This window comes from Elephantulus edwardii, unplaced genomic scaffold, assembly GCF_000299155.1.
Source record: "Elephantulus edwardii isolate Elephantulus edwardi_28Jun2011 unplaced genomic scaffold, EleEdw1.0 scaffold00001, whole genome shotgun sequence".
Classification (NCBI taxonomy): Eukaryota; Metazoa; Chordata; class Mammalia; order Macroscelidea; family Macroscelididae; genus Elephantulus; species Elephantulus edwardii.
In genome coordinates, this window is record NW_006399751.1 from 371918 (window position 1) to 396005 (window position 24088).

At 43.0% G+C, this 24088-nt stretch overlaps 1 protein-coding gene across 1 annotated transcript; it reads left to right on the forward strand.

Annotated features, from left to right (window-relative positions):
- Positions 1–1317: 1317 nt before the first annotated feature.
- RFWD3 (ring finger and WD repeat domain 3) lies at positions 1318–22333 on the forward strand. The gene is made up of 12 exons (XM_006878862.1): positions 1318–1748; positions 2604–2759; positions 5483–5603; positions 9579–9770; positions 9872–9963; positions 10311–10425; positions 10937–11165; positions 15316–15466; positions 17334–17510; positions 19379–19593; positions 20742–20953; positions 22190–22333. Exons 1-12 carry the CDS (start codon positions 1318–1320, stop codon positions 22331–22333), a joined length of 2235 nt encoding a protein of 744 aa, XP_006878924.1.
- The last annotated feature ends 1755 nt before the right edge of the window (positions 22334–24088 follow it).

Genomic DNA, 24088 nt, shown 5'->3' on the forward strand with positions numbered 1-24088 from the left:
GCGGATAGATCGGAAGTTAAGGTTGTAAACCTCAGCCTGCTTTTCGGTGGCTTTCGAGCACCAGCTCCCCTAAGGCTTGGGGTGACCAGCGCCTTGGATCTTATTCTGGGTACTCCTGCGTTGTCCACGGGTCAGAGGGGTCCGCCTCCGCATGCTTGCGGGAAGCTCTGCAGCTCAACAGCGAGGTTCCATGGAACTCTCTTGCGATCTTGGAAATTGACTCAGTCCACGATGCTCAGTGCGTTAGAGAGAGTTTCATTAGACTCAATAATTGCAAGCCGCGGTTAGTGCGAGTATAACTCCGCCCCCGACCCCCATTAGTTTCTAGAAAGTTGGTTTGGCAGACTTTTTAAGAAATCGCTTGGCCCACTGGTGGTCTCAAACCTGGGTTTGGAAACGTGGTTCATGGGCCCTAGAAGCACTTAGGCAAGATTTCAACATCATTGAGAGCGGAAGTGAGATTTGGAGAAGCAAGTGATTGCTTTCTTGGGTACAGAATTCCTGGTTTCATCTATAGGGTTGGAACTAGGGGCAATTGCTTGTCTGTCACGTCCCTGCCAAGTCAGCACTGACCCTTTGCTAACTGTCCAGCTGGTTTTCAGAGGCTGGACATGGCCAGCGAGGAGATGGCCATCTTTGTCCCGCAGAGCAGCTGGTGGATTCCAACCTTATACCTTGGAGTTAACAGTGCATCTCCTTAACCACTAGGCCATCAGAGTGCCCCAGCAAAACCTTAAGTGATAACAGTAGATGTAGCATCTGTTACTTTTTTCTGGTTTTTGGTTTTGTTATGAGCAGTGTGGTGGATTAATCAATCGATAATTTGATTAATTATCAGGTCAGATATGTGTTAGATGGTGGGAATGGCACAGGACAAGGCTCAGATGGTTCAAATCCGTTGTTTCTCTGTGGTCGCTATGAGTCTCTTTTTTTGGGGGGCGGCAGATAACGACAACAGCTTAGTCTAGGAAATAATACAGAAATGGATTAGACTTTGGATTTATAGATAGAATTGTGTGATTTTTGCTTGTTTTTAAATGCACTAAAATTGGAATCACAGAGGCTTCATGCAGAGCAGTTTACCACTAGGCCTCCAGAGTTCTTTTTCCTAATGGGAGGAGGAGCCGCTGTTGGTCTCAAAACTGCCAATAAAGGTGGCTTCTGTATAGTATGCACAACCCCTTATGGCATACTCCACCACCAGACCTCCCTGGAAAATGTGAAAGACTAGGTGTAATCATATCAACTACACGGCATAATTTTTACCTATTTAACTAATATTTAAACGTTCCTTCTTTAGTTACGGCTCATGAAGCAATGGAGTATGATCTGCCGGAACAGTCCGATCATCCTACTGCAGAACAATCCCCTCCTGCAGAAGAGCCTCCCTCAGCTGACGTGGTCGACAACCAGGCAAGACTGCCCGTGGTCCAGCCTCCACCGCAGGTGTCCATTGACTTGACGGAGGAACAGCCTCCCTTAGGAGAACAGAGAGTGGAGAATGTTGATACGGGACCTTCACGGGAAGGTGGACAGCAAGCTGGTGCTAACCCTGCTGCTGTCCGGGAAGCTTCACTCCACTCGATGACCACCTTCTTCAGCGGACTGCAGCGGCTTCATGGCATGATAGAATTCCTGAGACCTCTCCCTTCAAACCACAGTGTGGGGCCAGTACGAGTAAGGAGGAGAACGGGCTCTGCGCCACGCCGGGCAAGGCCTGGAGGGTCGCAGAGGACAGACAATGCCAGGTGAATAGAGATCTGCTGTGGGATTCATAACAGACAGAATTAGGAAACGTGTGGTTCTTGTGTCCTGATCATAATCCTAGTGCCATCAAAGACTAGAGTGACCTTTGGCCAGCTGGGTCAACTTCCAGAACCCTTATTTCCAAGTACTAAACACAACCCACTATTGGCAGTTGTTTCTGATCCATAGTATTCTGAAGCTATAATCTACCGAAGGAATCCACCTCTCTCCCATGGAGCCCTTAGTCACACTTAAAAATTTATTTCTTTCGCAAATTACTGAGGGAGGGATAAAGTACTTTGAAGCCTGGCACAGTTGACCTGTGGAGATATTGTTTTGTTGGCAAGTTTCTGTAGCATTGGCTTGATCATGTATACCTTAGACACCAGAAAGTATTTCAAGCTTACGAGTCCAACCCAGTCATCCAAAAGTGTTGCTTTTCTGGCACATCATTTGGTGCTTCAACAGACTTGCAGGGTGAGCAGGCTGGATTTAGAAGAGAAAAACTAGAATGTGAATTAGAGTTTATGTGACTACAGTCCTTTTTCAGCCTTACAGCAGACACATGGCTGAGATGTGTTCTAAAAGACACTGTTATGTCAGTAAAAACTAGTTTAGAATTAACTCTTACATAAGACCACACTCTGATGTGGATAATTGATTGTGGGATAATTGTAACTAATGTTTGAATAGAAAAGAGAGAATCTAGTTTTCTCTTTCACTTTTTAGAGCAGCATTATATTGCCATTAAATGGCATTAAGTAAGAGTTAGTTGGTAGACCAGTTTACCTTCATACTGCCTTATTCATGTGATGATGGTGCAATTCACTATAAGTCTGTCTTTTTTTGCACCTTAGGTCAAGGACATCTTTGAATTCTTTCTTTCAAGTGAGCATTTCCCAGTCTCCTTTGCCTGCTAGTCCTTCCCGGCAGCGTGAGAATCCGGCCTCTGAAGACTTGGAGGAGTCAAGCAGTTCCAGTTCTGACAGCTCTGCCGAGGATGAGGAGGTGGTGCAGGAAGAGGAACCACAAACTGTTACTTTGGAAGGTATTTTATCCAAGTTTGGCACGACGCTAGACTGTCAGGATTTGTGCTTTGATACTTGCCTTTCTTTTTTTTAGTTCCATGTCATAGATTCTTATTTAATAGTATACAGCTTTCCTGAGCCATAGTTAGGAAGAAAGGATTTGATCTGACTCATTTTTTGGTGTTAGCCTTTAAAACTCAATTTGCAACTTTTAATCTGACAGCTGATTCAACTTTTAGGTGTATAACAAGTATATTGTTGTTGTTACGTGCCGTTGAGTTGCTTGCGACTCCTAGCGACCCTATGTACAACAGCCCTAAACCCTGCTCTGTCCTGTGCCAGTCACACTGTCTCTGACACACCCATCCCGATTACCCCAGTCACTGAATCAGTCCACCTCATAAAGGGCATTCCCCTCTTGTGCCTACCCTCCACCCTCCCAAGCATGATGTCCCTCTCCAAGGGACATGTCCACGGTATGTCAGACGGAGCCTGAGAATCCTTGCCTCCAAGGAGCAGCCTGGTTTAACCCTCTTCAGATTGAATCTGTTTGTTTTCTTAGCAGTCCATACGAGTATGTGTATTCATAAACACGGATGAGGATATCGCAACACTGTTTGTAACTTTAAAAAAAAACAACGCAACAACCAAATCCTCACCAACCATCCAATTCTAAAGATTATCCCAAATGCCCATTAATGGTATAAATGTATCTTCACAAAATGAAGTATAGTATCACAGTTCGAATGAATGGGCCACAGCTCCACAGTTTAGTACAGTGGCATCCCCTGCCCCCCATATTAGTTTCTTGGAGCTGCCGTAATTACTACATACTGGGTGGTTTAAAGCAACAGAGATTTATTCCTTTGCAGTCTATATGTTGTTGTTTTTAATTAATTTTAATGAAAGTTTACAGAGACTTAGGGTTTCTAGTCATTCATTGTTGCATTTTTTTTTAATTATTTTTTGTGTATGTACCATCAAATCTGATCTGGCGGTACAGGAGGAGATTGTCCCTCCTTCACCAGCAGAGCATCTGATGGATTCGAACTTCTCGCCTCTGGGAATACTGTAGGCCACCAGAGCTCATCTACAGTCTGTATGTTAGAAGTCCAAAACCAAGGCCATGCCCTTTCTGATTGGCATAAAGGAGAGTTGCTTGTGCCTTCCTCTTAGCTTCTGGTGTTGCCAGCAGTCCTTGGTGTTACTTGACTTACAGATGCATTACCTAATACCTGTTTCCATCATCATGAGATTCTGTGTATATGTCTGTGTCTGTCTGTTTTCCTTCTCTCTTTTATAGGGGTACCAGATTCCATTAGGGTCCACACCCATGACCTCACTGATTATATTTGCAAATGCTTACATTCCAAATTCCCATTTGTAGGTAATGAGGATTGAGATTTCGGCATACCTCTTTGGGGGACACAGTCAGTTGTGCTCCATAACACACTTCTAAGATGTTACAAAACCAAAACCCACTATCACTGTTTTAAGTTCCAATTCATAGCAGCTCTGGGAAACAATAGAACTTCCCTGTAGGGTTTCCAAGGCTGTAATGTTTATGGAGGTAAAATGTCACATGTATCTCCCTTGGGAAGATTGCGAGGTTTGAACCACTTTTGTTAGCAGTGTTTAGCTGCTGTGCTTTTAGCGCTCTTTGCTATAAGAACTAAGAGAGGTGTAAAGGTACGTGAAAGAACCCTTGGTAATACGTTATATATTTGACTGCTAACCAAAAGTGGCAAGTTTGAATCTCCCAGCCTCTCCATGTGAGAGTGATGAACTCGGTAATGACTTCAGTTCTATATAGAAAGTTCTTGAAAGGGCCTCATGCTCAAAGAAAACCTTTTTTACTAGTCAAATTATATGGTTTTAAGATTTTGGGGCTATTTTTGGTTTAAGATGTAAAAATTCTCTCAGGGCAGTAGTTTCAAGGTTTCAATCACCCTCCGTGACTCCAGATATCTGGAGTCTTTGATGAGAATGTGCAGTAATGATAGCTGGGCACCATCTAGTTCTTAGTCTCATGACAGAGGAAGCAGTTGTTCCTGGAGGCACTTAGCCACACATTGCATATCCTTCTCTTCCTTACAAGGCACCATGCAGTGGACTCAGGAGTGGAACAGAACCACTGTTGTTAGGTGCCATTGAGTAATTTCTGACTCTTGAGCAAGTGTGAACAGCCGGATATTAGGACATCCTCACAATTTTTACTCTTTGAGCCCATTTTTGCAGGCACTATGCCGATCCATATTGTTGAGGATTTTTTAAAGTATTGCCACCTTTGTGTTTACAGAATGTCTCTTCTGTCAGTCCATTTGTTCGGTATTTGCCATCAGCATAATTCAAAGTCATCTGTTAGTAGTCTACCTTACTCACTATCTAAGTGAGCTCTCATGGCCTAGTGGTAAGGAGCTGTGGTGCCAACCCAGAAGCACCCGGTTTGAACCCACCATCTGCTCCACAGGAAAAAGATGGGCAGTCTCCTCCTGTGTCATTTATAATCTCTGAAAGCCTACTGGGGAGTCACCTGTGGGTTGGTTCCAACTCGATGGTGTACAGCAACAACCACCTTTTATTGTCATTATTGCATGCATAAAAGGCAGTATGAAAATATAATACCTTCGTCTTCAAAGTGACATTTTTGTTGTGGAGCATTTGAAAAGGGTCTTTTATTTCTTTACCCATATTGTAGCTTCTGGAAGTGACTTGCCAGAGCCATCAGGAAGTACTGTAGCAGAGCAAGAAGTTAGAGGACCACAAGAAAGTATTACAGCAGAACAGGAAGTTACTAGTATTGATGGAGAAAAAATTCTCCCCACAGAGGTAATATGAACATCCTTTTATTTCTCCCCCCCCCCACTTCTATAATGTATCTTTACTAATCTTTATTACCAAAGCTACTGTTCTGACCCAAGCCAACATAATCTCATGTCTGAACTACTCCACTCTCTATTCCTCGTCTACTTGCCTATTCCTTTTGTTGGTGAGGTTTGAGGTGACTTTTGCTTTTTTTCTTTTAACTTATTACTGTGTTTTGAATGGAAGTTTATGGGGGAAATTGGTTTTTCATTCAATAATTCATAAACCTTTTGAGACATTGATTGCGACCTAAACACTTTTAAATTAAAGGTTTAGGTTTTCTGATAAGCAGGCTGCAGACTGAAAGGAGTCACTGGGCTGTGGTTCAGTTTAGTCATTTGAGTGGTTAACCCAAAGGTCTTGAGACTCAGAAAGATGGACATTTTTCTACTTGTTTTCATTTAAAAGCCTCTGTAACCTGATGGAAGGTCAGTATGAGTCAGAAGTGACTAGAAGACGATATAAAAGGCTTAGCGCTGGGGAGCTCTGGTGGCCTAGTGGCAAGAAGCTGCAACTACAATCCCAGAGGTGCACGGTTCGAATCCACCAGATGCTCTGCCGGGGAAGGAGGGACAATCTCCTCCTGTACCAGTCAGATCTGATTTGACAGTACACGCAAACAAAAATAATGAAATTTAAAAGGAAAAAAAAAAGGCTTAGCGCTTAGCTGCAAACCAAAATGTTCCAGTCTACGTAGAAACTCCTTGAAAGTGAGGCCTGATACCCATTTCCAAAAAATCAGTCATTGAAAACCAACCGTGTGCAGCACCAGTTCTGCTGACTCATATGATGTAACCACAATCAGAGGCAGCTCGAGGATAGTTAATACTGACTGCAGGCCGAAATGGGGAAGTTACAGTCATGGTGGGCGGGAGGTCCAGGTGTAGATGCTACTCCAGTTATTTGTTACCTGTGTTACTACTGCTTCTGTTTTTAAAAGTTTGGAAGGGATGGACAAGAACAAACTGGGAGGAGGGTAGAGAGAATAGTGCAACAATGAATGAATGGAAACCCAAAATCTCTGTAAATGTTTATGAAAATTAATAAAATATAATTATAGAAAAAAAAAATAAGAAAAGGTATGGAGAGAGAATACAACCCTGGCACACTTCCCTTCCTAATTTTAAATCATGTAATGTTCCCTTTCTCTGTTTGCACAACAGCCTCCTGGTCTAGATAACATATTTTGCATGAGTACAAATATAAGTGCTCTGTGATTCCCATTCTTCTCAATGTTAGCCATAACTTGTTATGATTCAAAAAGTCGAATTCCTGTGCATAATCAATAAAACATAAATACATAAAAAAAAAAGTTTGCAAGGGAGCAGATATGATTGGTTGTGACTAAAGGGGTTAAAAGTCTATTGAAAGAGTAGATGTGAAATAAACAGTTTTTAAAATAACACCTGTCTCCCTACCATTGTCCCAAATAGTGGAGTTGTTTTCATCTGCTGTGGATTCTGCCCTCACATAAGCTTTTTGCCCGTTTCTGTATGGTCACCAAGGAGCCCTAGTAGGACGGAGGGTTAAGCTTTGGACTGCTAATGTAAGAATTGGCAGGCACTTTAAACCCACCAGTCAGTTCACAGGGAAAGGATGAGGTAAAGTGCTACCACAATTTGTAGACTCAGAAGCTGATGAGGCAGCTCTACGCTGTCCTCCAGGGCTGTAAGTCAGAATTGGCTTGACAGCAGTGGGTTTGATACATGATTAGCAGGTTTAATTTTTTTTCTTTTTAAATAAAATTTTTATTTTATGCTGGTTTGTTCTCAAAGTTCATACACATTGTTTTTTACACCAGATCTTTCCCATTTCTTTGACATACCCCTCCCTCTACTCATCAAATTGTATGACTCTATGATTAACTCCCCCCTACCCCCACCCGTCATCATCCCTCTGCTCCCACCCTCCTCCCCTTGGGTCCTCATACACATGCTGCTTTTTTGTGGTTGTCGTTTGCTTGGTGTATTTTTTTTCCGGCCTTTGATTTTGAGTCTCTCTTTCTCTCCACTTTTTGGATGTGTCTGTGTGTGTGTGTACCGTCAAATCAGATCTGACTGCTACAGGAGGAGATTGTCCCTCCTTCCCCGGCAGAGCATCTGGTGGATTCGACCCGTGCACCTCTGGGTTTGTAGTTGCAGCTCCTTGCCACTAGGCCACCAGAGCTCCCCTTGGATGTGTCTCTTGTAGACAACATATTGGTGGGCTTTATTTGTTTTTTTTAAATCCATTCTGCTACTCTATTTATCTTAATTGGCACATTTAGTCTATTCATATTAAGCGTGATTATTGTTGGGCCAGTGCCATTTTGCCGTGTTTCTTTTTCTGTTGTTTCTGGTTACTGGGGTCTTACCTACTTTCCTTTGGCATCTCCTTGTGGAGGACTTCACTTAAAATTTCTTGTACTTTTGGTCTTCACAAATTCTTTAAGATCCTTTTCTGCAAAGGATCTAATTTCTCCTTCATATTTGATGAAGAGCTTTGCGGAGTGTGATATTTAACAGAAGTTTATAGAAAAGTTAGATTTTCATTCATTCATTCTTGCACGTTTTACCCCCTCTCCCATTTCCCTCCCCCAGTTACATTTTTTTAAATATTCATTCATTGTTGCAAGGTTTTAATTTTTTTTTATTTTTATTTTATGTGTGTGTGTGTGTACACCGTCAAATCCGATCTGACTGGTACAGGAGGAGATTGTTCTTCCTTCTCCAACAAAGCATCTGGTGGATTTGAACTGTACACCTCTGGGATTGCAGTACACCTTCTTGCCACTAGGCCACCAGAGCTCGCCAAGGTTTTAATTTTTTATGAGAAAAATTTTAACCCTATGAGTCTCTGTATGTGTATATTTTTAAAAAAGAGATCTTACCCCTTATTTCCCTTCACAATACAGGGATTTTCCCTCTTACCAGTCCGTAAAGTTACGGTTTTTTGTTATGTGCCATCTACTGTTTAGTCAGAAGCCGACTGACTCACAGCTGACCCTCCAGTGGGTCTTGAGGGGCAGTAAATAACACGGGAGGAGTTTGCCCACAAAACTGGTGGATTCAAACTACCTGCCTTTAAATTGACAGCACAGTTCCTTATCCACTATGCCACCAGAGCGAAGTTTAAATCTCTTTGAGCATTTATTTACTAAATAAATAAAAACTAAAGAGAGAGACTGATTCTCCCCTGCCCTCCTTTATTGTTGACTGCTTTTAAGTCAACTTCCAACTCCTGGAATATATACTGTGCAAAACTCAGTGCAATATATATGGATTTCAAATTTTCTCTTTGATAGCTAATGCTAAATTAGTCCGCAAGATAATGTCATCACCTTGTGTCAACTTCCACTTGCAGCAACTATAAAACATGCTTGCTTCTCTCCCTTTTCCCAGTGCTTGATGTCACCTGGCATCAGTTTATTCCCGTCTAATTACATTTCATTCCGTTTTGCGTTGTGTCTCATGAGTTGGAGCTTGACTCAGTGGCATCAGTGTTGTTACTGACAGCACAGGAAAACTGTGATCTCTTTGATAATAAACAGGTGCTTTATGTCTTTTCCATCATAGTTGATTTTTCCACAGATGCATTCACATAACCTAAATATTATACAGCTCTCTGAGTTGTCAATGTATAATAAACTTACCATTTCATCCTTGTTGGTTATATGGCTAGGGGAATATCTTTTTCTGACTTAATTTATTTATATAGTTTTATAAATAACTATAAGAATTATTTAAGATGTAAAATAGTATTTAATGGCTTTTATGACATTTTGCCAGGTTGCCTTATTGAAAAAATGGCTAATAATTCCTGGTGTTGCTGTTTTCTGTAGCCTCCCTCTTGTAATAACACTTGTGTGTGCTTTCGTGAATTTGATAGGGTTGTGGAACCGCCTCAAGACTGATTTTGCATGTTCTGTAATTCAAGTTTATTCTGATTTCCATCTTGTAGTCTCCCCAAAAAGCAAACCCTCCACCACCTTCTGAGTCTGTGGATGACGAAGATGGAGAGACTTGTACGATATGTTTGGAGCAGTGGACCAATGCTGGGGACCACCGGCTCTCAGCATTACGCTGTGGGCACCTCTTTGGGTATAAATGCATTTCTAAGTGGCTCAAAGGACAGGCCCGAAAATGTCCCCAGGTAAGGACTGGTGGGTAGGAGTTGTGTCTCTTTGGTCGACATACTCATGAAGAGGCAGAGGGTTCCTAGAATCTTACTAATTGTGTCTCATCAAACTCTAGTGCAACAAGAAGGCCAAGCACAGTGACATTGTTGTCCTCTATACCCGAACTCTGAAAGCTGTGGATACTGCTGAACAGGAGTACTTGAAAAGGTGGGTGGAGTCTCTGCAGGAACATCCACACACAGAAAGTAGAGTGGATCTGAGATTGACTTGTATCTCGAGGATCTAGCTCCCGACTGAAAAGTTGTCTTGTTTGCTTCTCATGCCACCAAGCTCTCCTACAATAGTTTTCTGCACTGAAGACATTTATCAGTGACATTTTACATGTGCAGTCTTAAGATTAGGATTTCAAAAGGTTGCTGATAAATAACACCAGTTACATTTTTTTCTTTTTCCATTCACTGTTGTGAAATATTTACAGCAGGATATATATGTCGAATGGACTGTGCCATCTTGATGGGAAGTAACCGTGGCGATTTCTGGCTTCCCCCCTCTAGTTCCTTGTTAAAGGAGCAGCTGATGAGGAAGCAGGCTGAGTTAGAATCGGCAGAGTGCAGGCTCCAGCTTCAGGTGCTCACTGAAGAGTGCACCAAGCTTCATGGTCGTGTCCAGGTGAGTTTGCCATTCCTTATTTTCCGTGTGTGTACCATCAAATCAGATCTGGCTGATACAGGAGGAGATTGTTCGTCCTTCTCCAGCAGAGCATCTGGTGGATTTGAACCGTGTACCTCTGAGATTGCAGTGGGGCTTCTTGCCACTAGGCCACCAGAGCTCGCTAGCTATTTCTAATCTAAAGAACTTCTGAGGCCAGAATGAAAGTAGAATCTGAACATCCTAGAGTTCACTCAGATACACATAGAATTTGCTAAGAGTTGTATAAATAAGTGTGGCTGGCTAGCTCTCTGTTTTACTTCTAATTAAGTCATTTAAAAGATAATAATTCTAGACTTGCTCAGTAAAATTAGAGTTTTAGACAGGGTGGCCATGAAGGACTTTCAACCCTAATATTTTGTGATTTTGTACATTCCTTAATTCAGTCACTGAAAACTACAGTAATTTTCTAGAGTTTATGTTAAAATACCACCTTAAAACCCTGTCTCTTACGAGAACCTTTTTCTTACAGGAATTGCAGAAACTTATTATTCAGCATCGAGATCAAATCTTGCAGCACCCCAAGAGCTGCCCGGCACATTCCCTCAGCTCCCTGTCCTCCAGCCAGGGCCAACACAAGTATCAGTTCCAGAAGACTTTCACGGTGTCTCCGACCGGGAACTGCCGAATCATGGCGTATTGTGATTCCCTCAGCTGCCTGGTGGTGTCGCAGCCGTCCCCTCAGGCCTCCTTCGTGCCAGGTAAGCAGGCCAGAACTCCAGCTTGTGGGCTTCATGCATTTTCTTCTTTTCTCCGTGCTCCAGATCTTAATAGTGAGTAATAAACAACCACAGCCCAGACAAAATTAATGACCTTTTCCTCAATTCCTCTTTTAAGACAAACACTCTTCAAGTGTTTGGGTTTTTTTTCCCCCCATAAATTTGCTCACAAGGGTAGAAGTGCTGATACAGTATGATAAATTGAGTGGAAATGAGATAGAATTAAAAATAATTTCTTAGTTAATCTCTAGTAGTGCAGTGGTTAAACTCTCAGCAATTCACTGAAAAGTTGACAGTCCAAACTCATCAACTACTTTGCATGGGAAAGAGGTCATAATCTACTTCCTTGAATATTTCTGTCTTTGGAAACCCTATGGAGCACTTGTACCCTGTCCTGTCCAGTTCATTGGGTTGGAGTGAACTCAGTGGCAATGTATGTACTAATTGGTGTTTTCAGTGATGTTTTACATAGCAGAATTGAAATTCTGCAAAAGGGCAAGCATTGTTTAAGTCACTGTTATACGAAAGTAAAGGAAAATTTTTACATGGAGAACAGAAAATTCTTTAATAGGAACAAGGGATAATCTAGGGAATGGAGGGAAATCACTGAGTAAGAGACATGTAATAAATTGGATGAAGGGAGAAGCAATTTACTGTAAGGGGGTCAGCACACTCATTAAAAGAGGTGTCCAGCTTTCAGCTTTCGGCTTGGAGGAGGCCTCGGTGCAACTTTGTTCGGTCGTCCCGCATCCGGGTTCATCCGACACCAGCCGCCTCCACCATGCCGGCCAAGTTTGACCCCAACGAGATTAAAGTCGTGTACCTGAGGTGTACCAGTGGGGAAATTGGTGCCGTTTCCGCTCTGGCCCCCAAGATCGGCCCGCTGGGTCTGTCTCCAAAAAAGGTTGGTGATGACATTGCCAAGGCCACCGGTGACTGGAAAGGGACTAAGGATTACAGTGAAACTGACCATTCAGAACAGACAGGCCCAGATTGAAGTGGTGCCTTCTGCCTCTGCCCTGATCATCAAAGCCCTAAAGGAACCACCCAGAGACAGAAAGAAGCAGAAAAATATTAAGCACAGTGGAAATAGCACTTTTGATGAGATTGTTGGCATTGCCCAGCATATGAGACACTGGTCTTTAGCCAGAGAACTCTCTGGAACTACTAAAGAGATCCTGGGAACGGCCCAATCTGTGGGCTGCTATGTTGATGGCCGTCACCCTCATGACATCATAGAAGACATCAGCAGTGGCGCTGTGGAATGCCCAGCTAGCTAAGGAACTACAGATGAAAATATTTCTATAAAGGATCATTTGTTAACAAAAAAAAAGAGGTGTCCAAGAGTTGTAGACAAGGATCTAGCATCAGTAATAACAGACATTAATCTACAAGTGGACGCATAGGCTGATGCCAGGAATGTGTAAGCAGAGGACAGGATGTCTGCAAGCATGACCATAGCACTTTGGCAGCAAGATTTGTATATATGTCTGTCTGTCTGTGCTTTAAAGAGGTCCATGCATAGAATGGAAGAAACAGTACAAAATTAGGAAGACTTTTTGGTCATAGCTAAACACCTTGCAGGCGTGAGTTATTGGCCTGGGAGATGGAGAACCGAAAGTCAATAGACATGACCTCGAGTCAGTGGGACATAAAGTGAATTGACATGTCAGAGTCTACAGAGGAAATGCCCCTCTGTGTGCTGCTCTGTGAGTAATAACTGGATTCAGAGAAGTTTCCGAACACCTCAGCAGGTGCAGCTATTGATCTCTTCCCAGTCAGAGCAAATATGAGTGAAAGAAAAATCAAAGACTATTTGTCCAAAGGACAAGTGGGCCCTGGGAACTTGACCCTGAGGTGCCACGCTACCAATGCCAGCTCTTCTGAAAGGGAACACGGAGCCCCTGACACAGTGGTAGAAAAATGGGGAACAAAGCTAAAATCATTACCAACAGCAAAAAAACACCCATGCTTACTGGTCTGATGGACTTGAAACTATTGCCCTTAGTCACCCTCCAGGCCTAGAATTGACATTATTCCTGTGGTTCAGCTTTCAGCTAGACAACACACAGCCTGTGAGAGGTATTCAGTAGCACCGGAAACAAATGAACTTTTAAACAGTTTATCATACTGGAGTAAAAAGGCAGCATTTGTCCAGTGATAAAGCCCAGAAAGAAGGGCACATGCATATAATAACAGAGGAGTGCAAGAGTAATGGAAGCACATGGAATTGTAATCAGCAACATGAAGCATCTAAAACAGAATTTGGAACCTGGCGTATAATTTTCTTTGGCTCCGTCAAGGTTCATCTCCTGTGCCATTGGTCAGAACAGTTGCCAGGGGTGGCAGGCAGCATCTTTTAATAGTTCATCTGATCTCAAAGGAGATGAAGCTGTTGACTCGTAGAGGCTGTGATCTCAATTTTGTGAATTTTAAGCATGCTTTTAAGTTGTCTTAGTGTTTAAAAACCAATTTCCCTGTATCCTTCCTATACGGTGCAGATGTTTTCTTCTAGTTTTAGCCTGTGATCTCTCCCAGCTCCCAGATCCCTTTACTTGAGCCTGATTTTATGTTTTCCCCACTTGCACGTGCCTTTCAAGTGCTTCCGAACTGTCTCCAAACATATGTGTGAGGTTGGGAGTGGAATTCCTAGTCTGTCATGTGCTTTTCTATTCACTGATAGAACTGTGAGTGCACAGACACTCAGGGGCCTCCAGGTAGGGGAGAGGAAGTGAGATTATCCATCTGATTTTCCCTTTCACTTGCACAAGCGAAGAGGCAGTTGGCCTGTGCAAAAGAAAGAGACCTGTATTAATTTCCCTTGTTGTTATTTGCCATCGAGTTGATTGCAACTTACGGGACCCCACGTGTATGATGTAGCACTGCCCCATGGGATTTCTAAGGCTTTGACCTTTCTGAAGTATAATTCAAGGTTATCTTGAATTGGGGAGTTGACATTGTGTTTTTTGTGTAATTCAGATAATAGTAGACATTAAGTAAAAATAACTGTCGTCATATCTTATTAAGAGAACAAAGTAACACATTTAATAGGATTTCTTGATGAAGGGCATCCACTTCCTAAATAACATGCCTCCAGAAACTATGAACTTTGATACATGTCAATAGTTGTAGAGGGGCTCCAGGCCTTTCGTTCATAGGGTCGCTATGAGTCGTGCTCGACTCGAAGGCAATCAACAAGAAGACTTAACTGTAGAGCAGGTATGAGAGGGGCACAGTCAGCATTTTCCCACATGCTGTATAATTTTATAAACTTGCTGTATCATTTCATGATGTTTTACATCAGCAGTCCCTCATTTACTTAGTTCCCTCACTCCTCTATGTCCCTTGGGTGTGCTGGTTCACTGGAAGGTCTCCCAGGGACCTGTCAGCAGAGTACTTCACGTGACTCACTGCTGGCCAGTTTTGCAGACACTGGTGAGCGTTGTAGATGGAAACCAGATGTCCCAAAAAAGAGAGCTATCATTGAGGTCCCATGAGTTTATCTAAGTCTCCAGTAAGGGGGGGCTTGTAACCCACACTTATTCTCTCTCCTTATTATAGTAAATACTTCAGCACAAACTAGTTATTCATTGGTTAGGAAAGACATTTTGAACCATAAAACTTTGACATCAGAAGAGCTCTGGTGACTTAGTGGCAAGAAGCTGCACTGCAATCCCGAAGGTGGGCAGTTCAAATCCACCAGATGCTGTGATGGAGAAAGAGGGGCAGTCACCTCCTGTGCCAGTCTGATCCGATTCGACGGTACACAGTGAGAAAAATAACTTTGACATCACAGAGGTGTATCAGCTTATTTTTTATTACTGAGTACTTAACTCCATCTTATATATTTATAGCAAATTTATTTATTCACCTGTTAATGGCTTTTGGGAATGTACTTGGTCTGAGGGTTTTTTAATTCATTCATTGTTTCACATTTTCTTTGCTCATTTCCTTGCACCTCTTGTTCTAGAAGGTTGGGAATGTGCCTTTTTTAAATGGATTATAACTTTGGGAACTTTTATTTCCTTTGTTTAGCTAGCTGTTTCCCAGGGAATTGCATTCCAAGATAGGTGAGCAGCGGAGGCACACGAAGATAGTTAGCTTTCCCCTGAATTGACTATCTGTTTTGCAGGCTTCGGTGTTAAGATGCTGAGTACTGCCAACATGAAAAGCAACCAGTATGTTCCGATGCATAGTAAGCAGATTCGAGGATTGGCTTTCAGCGATCAATCCCGAGGCTTGCTGCTCTCTGCTTCCCTGGACAATACTCTTAAACTGACGAGGTGAGTGTGTCTTGGAGGGGAGGGGACCTGGGCAGCAGACTATGAGGATTCTATGAGGCTGATAGTCCAGATTCTCTTTGTGTCTGAGAAAATTCCCTTCTGAAATCCAAGCCTAGCAGTTTAAAATCTATTACTTTTAAAAGTGGCCACAGCTGGTTACAAGTGTTTATTTTGAGGTAGAGCTCAAACAGATAAGGGTAGTTCCCTAGATAGAAGTGGTGCGGTAATGACTTGTAGACAGCCTGGTACCCGACACCGTGGAGCCTTGTCAGCTTTTTCCTGGTCTCTGTATTCAGAGTGCTTCCTGACAGAATGCTTCCTGGGCGCTTGCTCATGTTGACGGCCATGAATTACTTCTCTCATATCCTCAGTTATGGCATTTTGTCCTCCATATGTTCTTGACTGGTTTGAAAATACTCCAAAACTTCACCAACACAGCTTCCACATGCACAGCTCAGTGGCCTTGAGTACAGCTTTCTTGTTTGTCTTGTTGTCACTGTCCTTATTGAAGAATTCCACCACCCTAAATATAAGTTTAATGCCCCCCAGACTTCTTTCCCTTCCTCCTGTCTCTGGTAATAATCTTTGCTTTCTACTTAATTTGCTTATTTCCTATGAAGGGAAGACTATACCCAAAAAGTACAGTTTGTCAACAACAGATACATAGCCAGACAGGCAAGGCAGACAGATGACTGATGAAAATGAGATTTAGAAGGAGAAAGTAGGAAAAGTACAATTACATTTGAGTGTTATAAAATTAATGTTATGAAACAAAATGTGAATGAAAGCCCAATTTGTAAGCGTTTACTTTTATCACAGTTTATCTTTCCTCAAAAAAAAAAGTTTCTGTATCTCTCAAGTCGAGTTGAAACTGACCCATGACTGGCTCTCCATCGGGTTTTTGAGACTGTAAGTCTCACAATGGTATTATGGAACCACTGGTGGATTTGAACCACCAGAGAAATGCATACAGCCTTTGCTTAACAGTGTAACTTCCTACCAGGCCTCCAAAGCTTGGTGTATATGTCTCCCACATTTCTTTGTTGTTCATCTGTTTGTTGGTAGATATTTTCATTGTTTTCACTTTTGGCTGTTGTAAAAGTTGTGCAATGAAGGCAGCTCTGGTGGCCTACTGGCAAGAAGCTGCACTGCAATCCCAGAGGTGTGGGGTTCGAATCCACCAGATGCTCTGCTGGAGAAGGAGGAACAATCTCCTCCTGTACCAGTCAGATCTGATTTGACAGTACACACATGAAAAAAAAAAGTTGTGCAATGAACCTTTTCCTTTAAAGTAGTTCTGATCAGATGTCTGGTACTTAATTTCTTATCTAGGTTCACTCACGAAATCTGGGGAATACCAAATAGCTTTATCAGTTCTAATAAGCTTCATAACATTTCAAGAGTCTTCAGCTAAATTTTGGCCAAAATTTGAGTGTGACATTTTGTGTGCATTTGTGTGTTCTGATTATTTAATGAGAGACCTAAGGAAAGCTCATATAGGTTTTTTGGGGGTGTTGTTGTTGTTGTTATTATTATTATTATTTTTGTGTGTGTGTACCATCAAATCCGATCTGACTGGTCCAGGGTGAGATTGCCCCTCCTTCTCCAGCAGAGCATCTGGTGGATTCGAACCACATACCTCTGGGATTGCAGTGCAGCTTCTTGGGAAAGTTCAGATGTTAAAGGTGTTTCTGATTAATGCTTTATGATTGTGCTTTCATTTTTCTTCTTATGTGTATTTGTAATTTTTATTCATTGGCTATAATGCAACTTTTGTAGTAGGTAGCTGTACTGAAGATGGTGGGTATTTTTATCAGATTTTTCATGTTCTTATACATAGTTATAAAACTCTCTTCTAATGCCACAGCCTAGAGACCAATACTGTCGTTCAGACCTACAATGCTGGACGTCCTGTCTGGAGCTGCTGCTGGTGTCTTGATGAGAGCAATTACATGTATGCTGGACTGGCCAATGGTTCGATTCTCGTCTATGATCTGCGAAACACAGGCTGCCACGTCCAGGAGCTAGTGCCTCAGAAAGCCAGGTGGGGAGTTTCTTATTTCTCCTTGTCAGTGGTGACTTCCTCATGTCCTGTTAATGTTGTTGGTGCTCTCTGCAGATGGTATTCCATGACTGGTCAGAAATACTCACAGCCAGCCAGTTCTGAGGTCAGCTGATCCAGTCTGGCTTCAGAATCATTATGATCCTTCAGCTTAAGTCCGTGGTACTTCACATGGTGGAAAACTCTAGTTCATAGTATAGAAAGTTCATAGTTCTTGACTCACCAATATAAAATGACGTTACATCGGTGATCAAAACCCTTCCTAGTTGTATGACATTGGTTATGTTTCTTGGCCTTTTGTGAGCCTAATTTGCAACACGTAGTTAGTAAAAGCAACATTGGGGACTTTTGGAGGCTCATGGCTTAAAAGAGCAACATGTTATTGTTGTTAGGTGCTGTCGAGTTGAGTGTGACTCCCAGAGACCCTTTGAACAACAGATGTGAACTCTGTCCTGTCTTGTGCTGTCCTCACATCTCTGGCACACGTGAGCCCTTTGCTGCAGTGACTGTCCCCCCACCTGGTGGCTAGTCTTCGCCATCCCCCCACCTTCTCAGTCATGATGTCCCAGAGTATGTGAGATGAAGTTTTATCATCTTTGCCTCCAAAGAGCACTGGCTGGCTGCACGTTCTGCAAGATCAGTGTAGTCCAATAAAAAAATGATACTAAAAACTTTCCTAATTGAGAGCCAAACCAACTTAGGCGGCAGTTACCATATTACTGTTGTTTATAATGGAGATAAGGAATTGTGAGATTGATAAAGTCACCTGATGTTCTGAAGATGGGTTGGCCACTAACACCACTAAGGCCCGTACATGAATATGTTTAACATCACTCATAACGCTGCCCTAGGGCGGAAAGTTCTCAGAAGGTGTGTGGGGACTCTGACTTCAGTCGAATTGGAAGTACCTTAAGATAACTTGCCATTTCCAACTCCAGTATTTATTTAAAAGGGGAGAGAGGAAACATCTTAAACATAAAGGTGATGATTATTCTAATTAGGGGCGTCTTGGTGCCGCACTGTATACGGGTTTTGTGTGCACGTGTGGTCCCTCCACCCCCTTCAGGTTTATGGAAGTATATAAGTAGGATTACACCCTCGCCTTCAGGAGATTGACTAAAACACAAGGGAGAATTCTGGGTAGATCTTAACTGCTGTTGCTGTAGAGGGGTCCACATATAGACTTAATAGATGGTAAGTTTTAAAATAGCAAGGGGAAAATTTGTTTTTATTTTCGGTTGCTTTGATTGGCTTAACTTGACAGGGAAGACTTAAATAAAATAAGCACAGTGATAACTTTTGGAAACTTCAGAAGAAACTCACAGGAACATCATCTATACACTTGTGTTTCTGACAAGATTCTTAGTCTAAAATCTTTCCTGATAATGTGCTTACAGAAAGAGACCCAGAGGGGTTTCACGGTCCTGTTCTTGAATTAAAATGTAGTTGCTTCAGATTGTATTTTAAATGAAAGGTCTGTCAACTGCAGCTTGAAGGCTTTGGTAAATGTAAGCTGTGTTTCTTTACTGGATTTTCTTGTATGTATGCTGATCTTGTTACCAGTTGCTTCACTCCAGTCAAGCTTCCTTGTCATTTTGACCTTGTGCCTAAATTGCTTAATTAATTGTAATTATTTTTAGAGCATCTGTCATCTCCCCTGAAATTAGATGCAGGTTACTATATATATATATATGCTATTTTGTTTCTGTAGGTGTTGGTAGTTTTTATCATAGACTGTTGAGTCTTCTGACCTCTTCTGTCCAGGTGGCAGGGTGCTTGGCTTCCTGCTGGTGGGTCTGGAGCAATCCCAGCATTGACGTGAGAGGGTGATTTCTTTTCTTTTCCTTCAGATGCCCGTTGGTGTCCCTGTCTTACATACCCAGAGCTGCCTCAGCTCTGTTTCCTTATGGTGGGGTGCTGGCAGGAACCTTGGAGAATGCTTCCTTCTGGGAGCTCAAGGTGGGCTTCACTCATTGGCCTCATGTCCTGCCCTTGGAACCAGGTGGCTGCACAGACTTTCAGACAGAGAGTACTACTCGGCACTGTCTCGTGACGTACCGGCCTGGTGAGTGTTGAATTGTCCTGGTGGAGCCTCCTGTGAGCACCGAGACACTGTTTCCTATCTCCTGCTGGCCCCTCGTTTAATCTTCACTAGCGAAGGCAACTGAGTAAGACTCAGAGTGGAGTGGTGGTGTTTGTGAACTGACTCATAGTTGACTCTCCAGAGAGTTCCTCTCAGAAGCTAGAAATTGCACAGGAGATTGGCTCTCTTGATGAGTTTGAACCATTTGCCTTTCAGTTGGTAGCACAACTCCTTAGCATTAAGCCACTAGCACTCCCTTACAGTAGGGTATTGACTTGTCAGTCATCCAAGGACAGAGAAATAATATGGACAGCCGTCTGCTGTATGGGGCTACCCAGCTAGACTTTATTGCCCTCATCTAGGGGTCAGCCAACGATACACAGGTTTGCAGTAGCCTAAATAAATAGACTCATTGCTGTTGAGTTGGGAGCAACTCCAGAGCCATTTTTGGGAGACTGAAGTCACATGGGAGGAGATGCCTGGCTTTCCCCTCCTGGTGGATTTGAATTGAGAGGGTGGGTTTTTTTAGCACAGTCCCCGTGGACTAAGCCTCCCGCGCTTGCCCTGCCCTGCAGGCAGGCATATGAACTCCTGGGGACCATTCTGATAGTCAGCAGGTGTTTGGTCAAGATAATTATTAGATTGCCCATTCTGTATGTTTTCTGTTGCCAAAATGGATTGCTGTGACTTGTGCGGACAGATGCCGTGTAGGTGATTTCCTACTTCAGTCAGACTCCTGTTCCTCGGTAGAACATACTTTCACCTGATAACAGTGCACAGGTCCACAGGTTCTTGGGGTCCTCACGTGGGGAAGAGGGGAAAAAAGTCTTTTCGTAAAACTCTGAGGAGCAGTCAGTTTCCAAATGTTTGATGAGATACAGTGATTTCACTGTAAAAGATTAGCTCGTGCTCAGAATTGTTTTCCCCATAGACAAAAACTCACTGTAGAGTCTTGCTTTCTCCTTGCTTAGGGTTTCTGAGTTTCCTTGTACTCTTAATTTATTCTGGTTACTGTGCTTGTTTTCAGTTACTGTGGATTTTGCGGGTTGTTTTAAGTGACTGAAGTTCAAGAGCTCGGTTATTTATTTTAAATCATTTCCACGGGCAACACTGATTTCTCTGTCCTCTAGATAAAAACCACCAAACCATCCGAAGTGTGCTGATGGAGTTGTCCTACACCCTGAATGATACTGGGGAGCCAGTCTGCTCATGCCATCCTGTACAGACATTTTTGGGGGGACGCGCTTGCAAACTACTGACCAAAAGTGCCATTTTCCGGAGCCCGGAGAATGATGGCAACCTCCTGGTGTGCTCTGGGGACGAATCATCAAACTCTGCCTTGGTGAGCTTATTATCTTTAAATAGAGATCTGTTAAGGGAAACCCAAAAAAGCTAACTTTCCCCCCCATAGTACCTTATCAGCTGTAGAGGGTCAGCAAGAAGTAGAAGACCCTCCGCGAGATGCACTGACATAGTGACTGTAACAGTGGGCTTGACCACAGCAGCAGTTTTGCGGATGGTGCAATACCAGGAGGTACACAAGGGATTGCTGTTGCTGTGAGTCAGAACTAACATGATGGTACCTGGCACCCAGCTGGATGAGAACTTGAAACGGGATTACTCTGACTGAAGAACTTAAATATTTCATTGTATTTCATTTTACCTGCATTAACCTGTTTCTATAAGTTGGGCACCATAGAGTCAGAGCCTGCCCCTAGCTGACCTTTCAGAGGCAGTAAATCTCATAAGAGGATTGCCCATCTCTCTGCTGCAGAGCACCTTGTGGATACGAACCTCGTACTCCTGCATTAGAAACACAGTTCCTTACCACTAAGCCACCAGAGCTTCCTGGATGACAACCTCTCTGAGAGTCTAACACTTTCTCTGACCGGGATTGCAGGGGGTAGAGGAACAAGTTAAATGATCACACAGAAAGCAAACAGACAAGCCCAGTGTCTTAGTTACTTTGTGTTACTAAAACGAAAAACAAACAGATTTGCTTTTCTTCCTTGTTTAATCTGCTGTCTCAAAAATTATTGACTACCTCCTCCATATTTCCTTTAAGGAGGGTCTGTCCTTTCCTTTGAGACAGAACGTTCTAATAAATCTATCTTATTATTGTTAAAAAAAATACTTACTAAAGACACATTCTATACCCCTCCTCTATTAACTCAGTCCCAAATGGGTTTACAACCATAGGCCTAGAGTTTCTACGGTGCAGTATTATGTGGAGCACAATTCGTAGGACAAAATGATCAACATTTACAACAAGCAGAAGGTAGGTTCCATTAGAGGAGGGAGAGGAACATGTTCTTATGGACTCTGGTGTCCTCTCTGAGTGCCTGGCAAATGCACCGAAGGAAAGTGTTCAGCTTGATTTGTATCCATTTACAGGTGAACAGCTGTCTCACTAGTTCCAGCATGTGCGACTGTACCTGAAATCTGCCGGGGTGCTGGCTTTGCCTTGTGAAGTTTAGTTGCCGTTTGTTTTGCTCCTTGGGGTGGTACTGTCTGTGAAGTCAGTCCCCCCAACAGAATTGCCTGACTGCTGACCACTTCCTCTCCTTGTTCCCTTTAGCTGTGGAATGCCAGCAATGGCTCCTTGCTGCAGAAACTGCAGACCGATCAGCCTGTCTTGGACATCTGCCCATTTGAAGCGAACCAAAAAAATTACCTGGCCACCTTAACTGAGAAGATGGTCCACATCTATAGGTGGGAGTGACTGTGGTCTTGAATGCTGGCAAGATCTCTGAAACCTAGAACTTGTGGGATCATGGTTCATTTGAATGAATATGATTCTAGGACACTGAGACACTACAGATTTTGTCTGCTGCGTCCATCAAGAGTGCGTGACTGGCAGTCTCGCCAGTCTTCATTTCTTGGTGTTTCTAAGCCATCCTTAATTTTTGTTAAGTTAGGCTACCTGTATATTTGCTCCAATTTTCTGATGGATGTCAGAGTGTGGCCTTCCACCAGTTACTTAAGGTTGGGGTACAGCCAAAGCATTTTCTGGGGGACATGACACTCACCGAGTGGTCTTGTCACGTGGGCCTTCTGGCATGGAGGAATGCCTGTGGTCTTACCTTGCCTGCTGCATGTCCACGTCTCTTCAGTTGAACATTAGAAGGCACTGTAGAGCCTTAAGTGGAATGATTTGTTTCTGACCTCGACCATCTTTTCAGCAGCTGGGTCTCAGGCCCACAAGAACACATGGTGTGCTTTGTGACCGTCACCTTTATGTCCAGGACACGCAGTGCTGGCAGGTTGGGAAGCCCAGTAATAGTGGAGACTGGTGGACCATGGACCTTCTCTTAATACTGATGTCAAAACCCTTACTTGAGTTTTTCATGGAACAGAGATGGGAAAGGAAGGAGCAGCTCAGCTTCCGACAGAGAAGCTGCTACAGAGAATTTGTTTTGAGAGAGAATATCTGTGCAAAAAGCCCTTGGATTGAAGACCTGCTCTTGAGCATGTTTATAAATTACCAGTCTTCACCTTGTGAAACTGACATGTCATTCTGTGTCCCTCGGATTTCTCTCTTAACTTTTCTAAATATTTCCCTAGTAAAACAGTTGTTCTCAGGAAGATGACAGTGGTTGAAGGCCTGTAGATGGTGGGGATAGAGACCCACCATCTTCTACTTCAAACCAGGGGTAGACTGTCCAAAATTGGGGGCTGTACTTATCTCCCAAAAGAGGGCTCTGTTCATATTTATTTCTTTTTGTTAGCAAAGATCCACTGCCTATCCAGGTAAACCAGTACCCAGGTAAACCACTGTCCACTGCAGAGCATGCCTCAAGGTGTGGGGCGGCCACTCCCCTACTTTTGGGAGCACAAAGGCTAATCTACATGTTTTTCTTAAAATTGTTTCTCCAGATGTTAGCAGTTTTCTTATAAAACTGCTTTAACCTGTAAGCTCCTAAGCTGTGTTGTTAGGGTACATTTGCCCAAAGTTCCACATTCCAGTTGTGCCTTTTTAGGGAGCTTTTACATTGGACACATCTCCTTGAATCACTCCTGTTGTATAGTCCAAGACATTCTCCTAAAACCCAGCTTTCAGGCTTGGGAAAGAACCTCTCAAAGGAGATAACCGTTTGTGGATTGTCTGTTGTGTTTGGCCCAGGCCTGGATCCTCAGTGATAGGACAGGACCTGAATTAAAAAGCAGAACGCATCTGGTTTCAGTAGATTGTCACAGAAGCTGGAGGCAGTGAGGTCCTGGCTGCCTTTGTGTTTGGACCTGTGCAGGGTTAGGATTAGACTTTATTGCCCCAGGCATTGCTAAGGGTGAGGCTAGAGTAGCTTGCTTTGAAGGACACTGAACTATGATTATTCTTAGTGTAGGAATCATGTGAGGTTTGGTAGGTTTCACATCTTTACAGCCCTTGAATTCCTACAGTAAATTTGGCTGTCACAGAGTCAGATTGATGTGCCTACTACTACTACTCTCCCCATCCTTTGTCCTCCAGCAGTTCTCG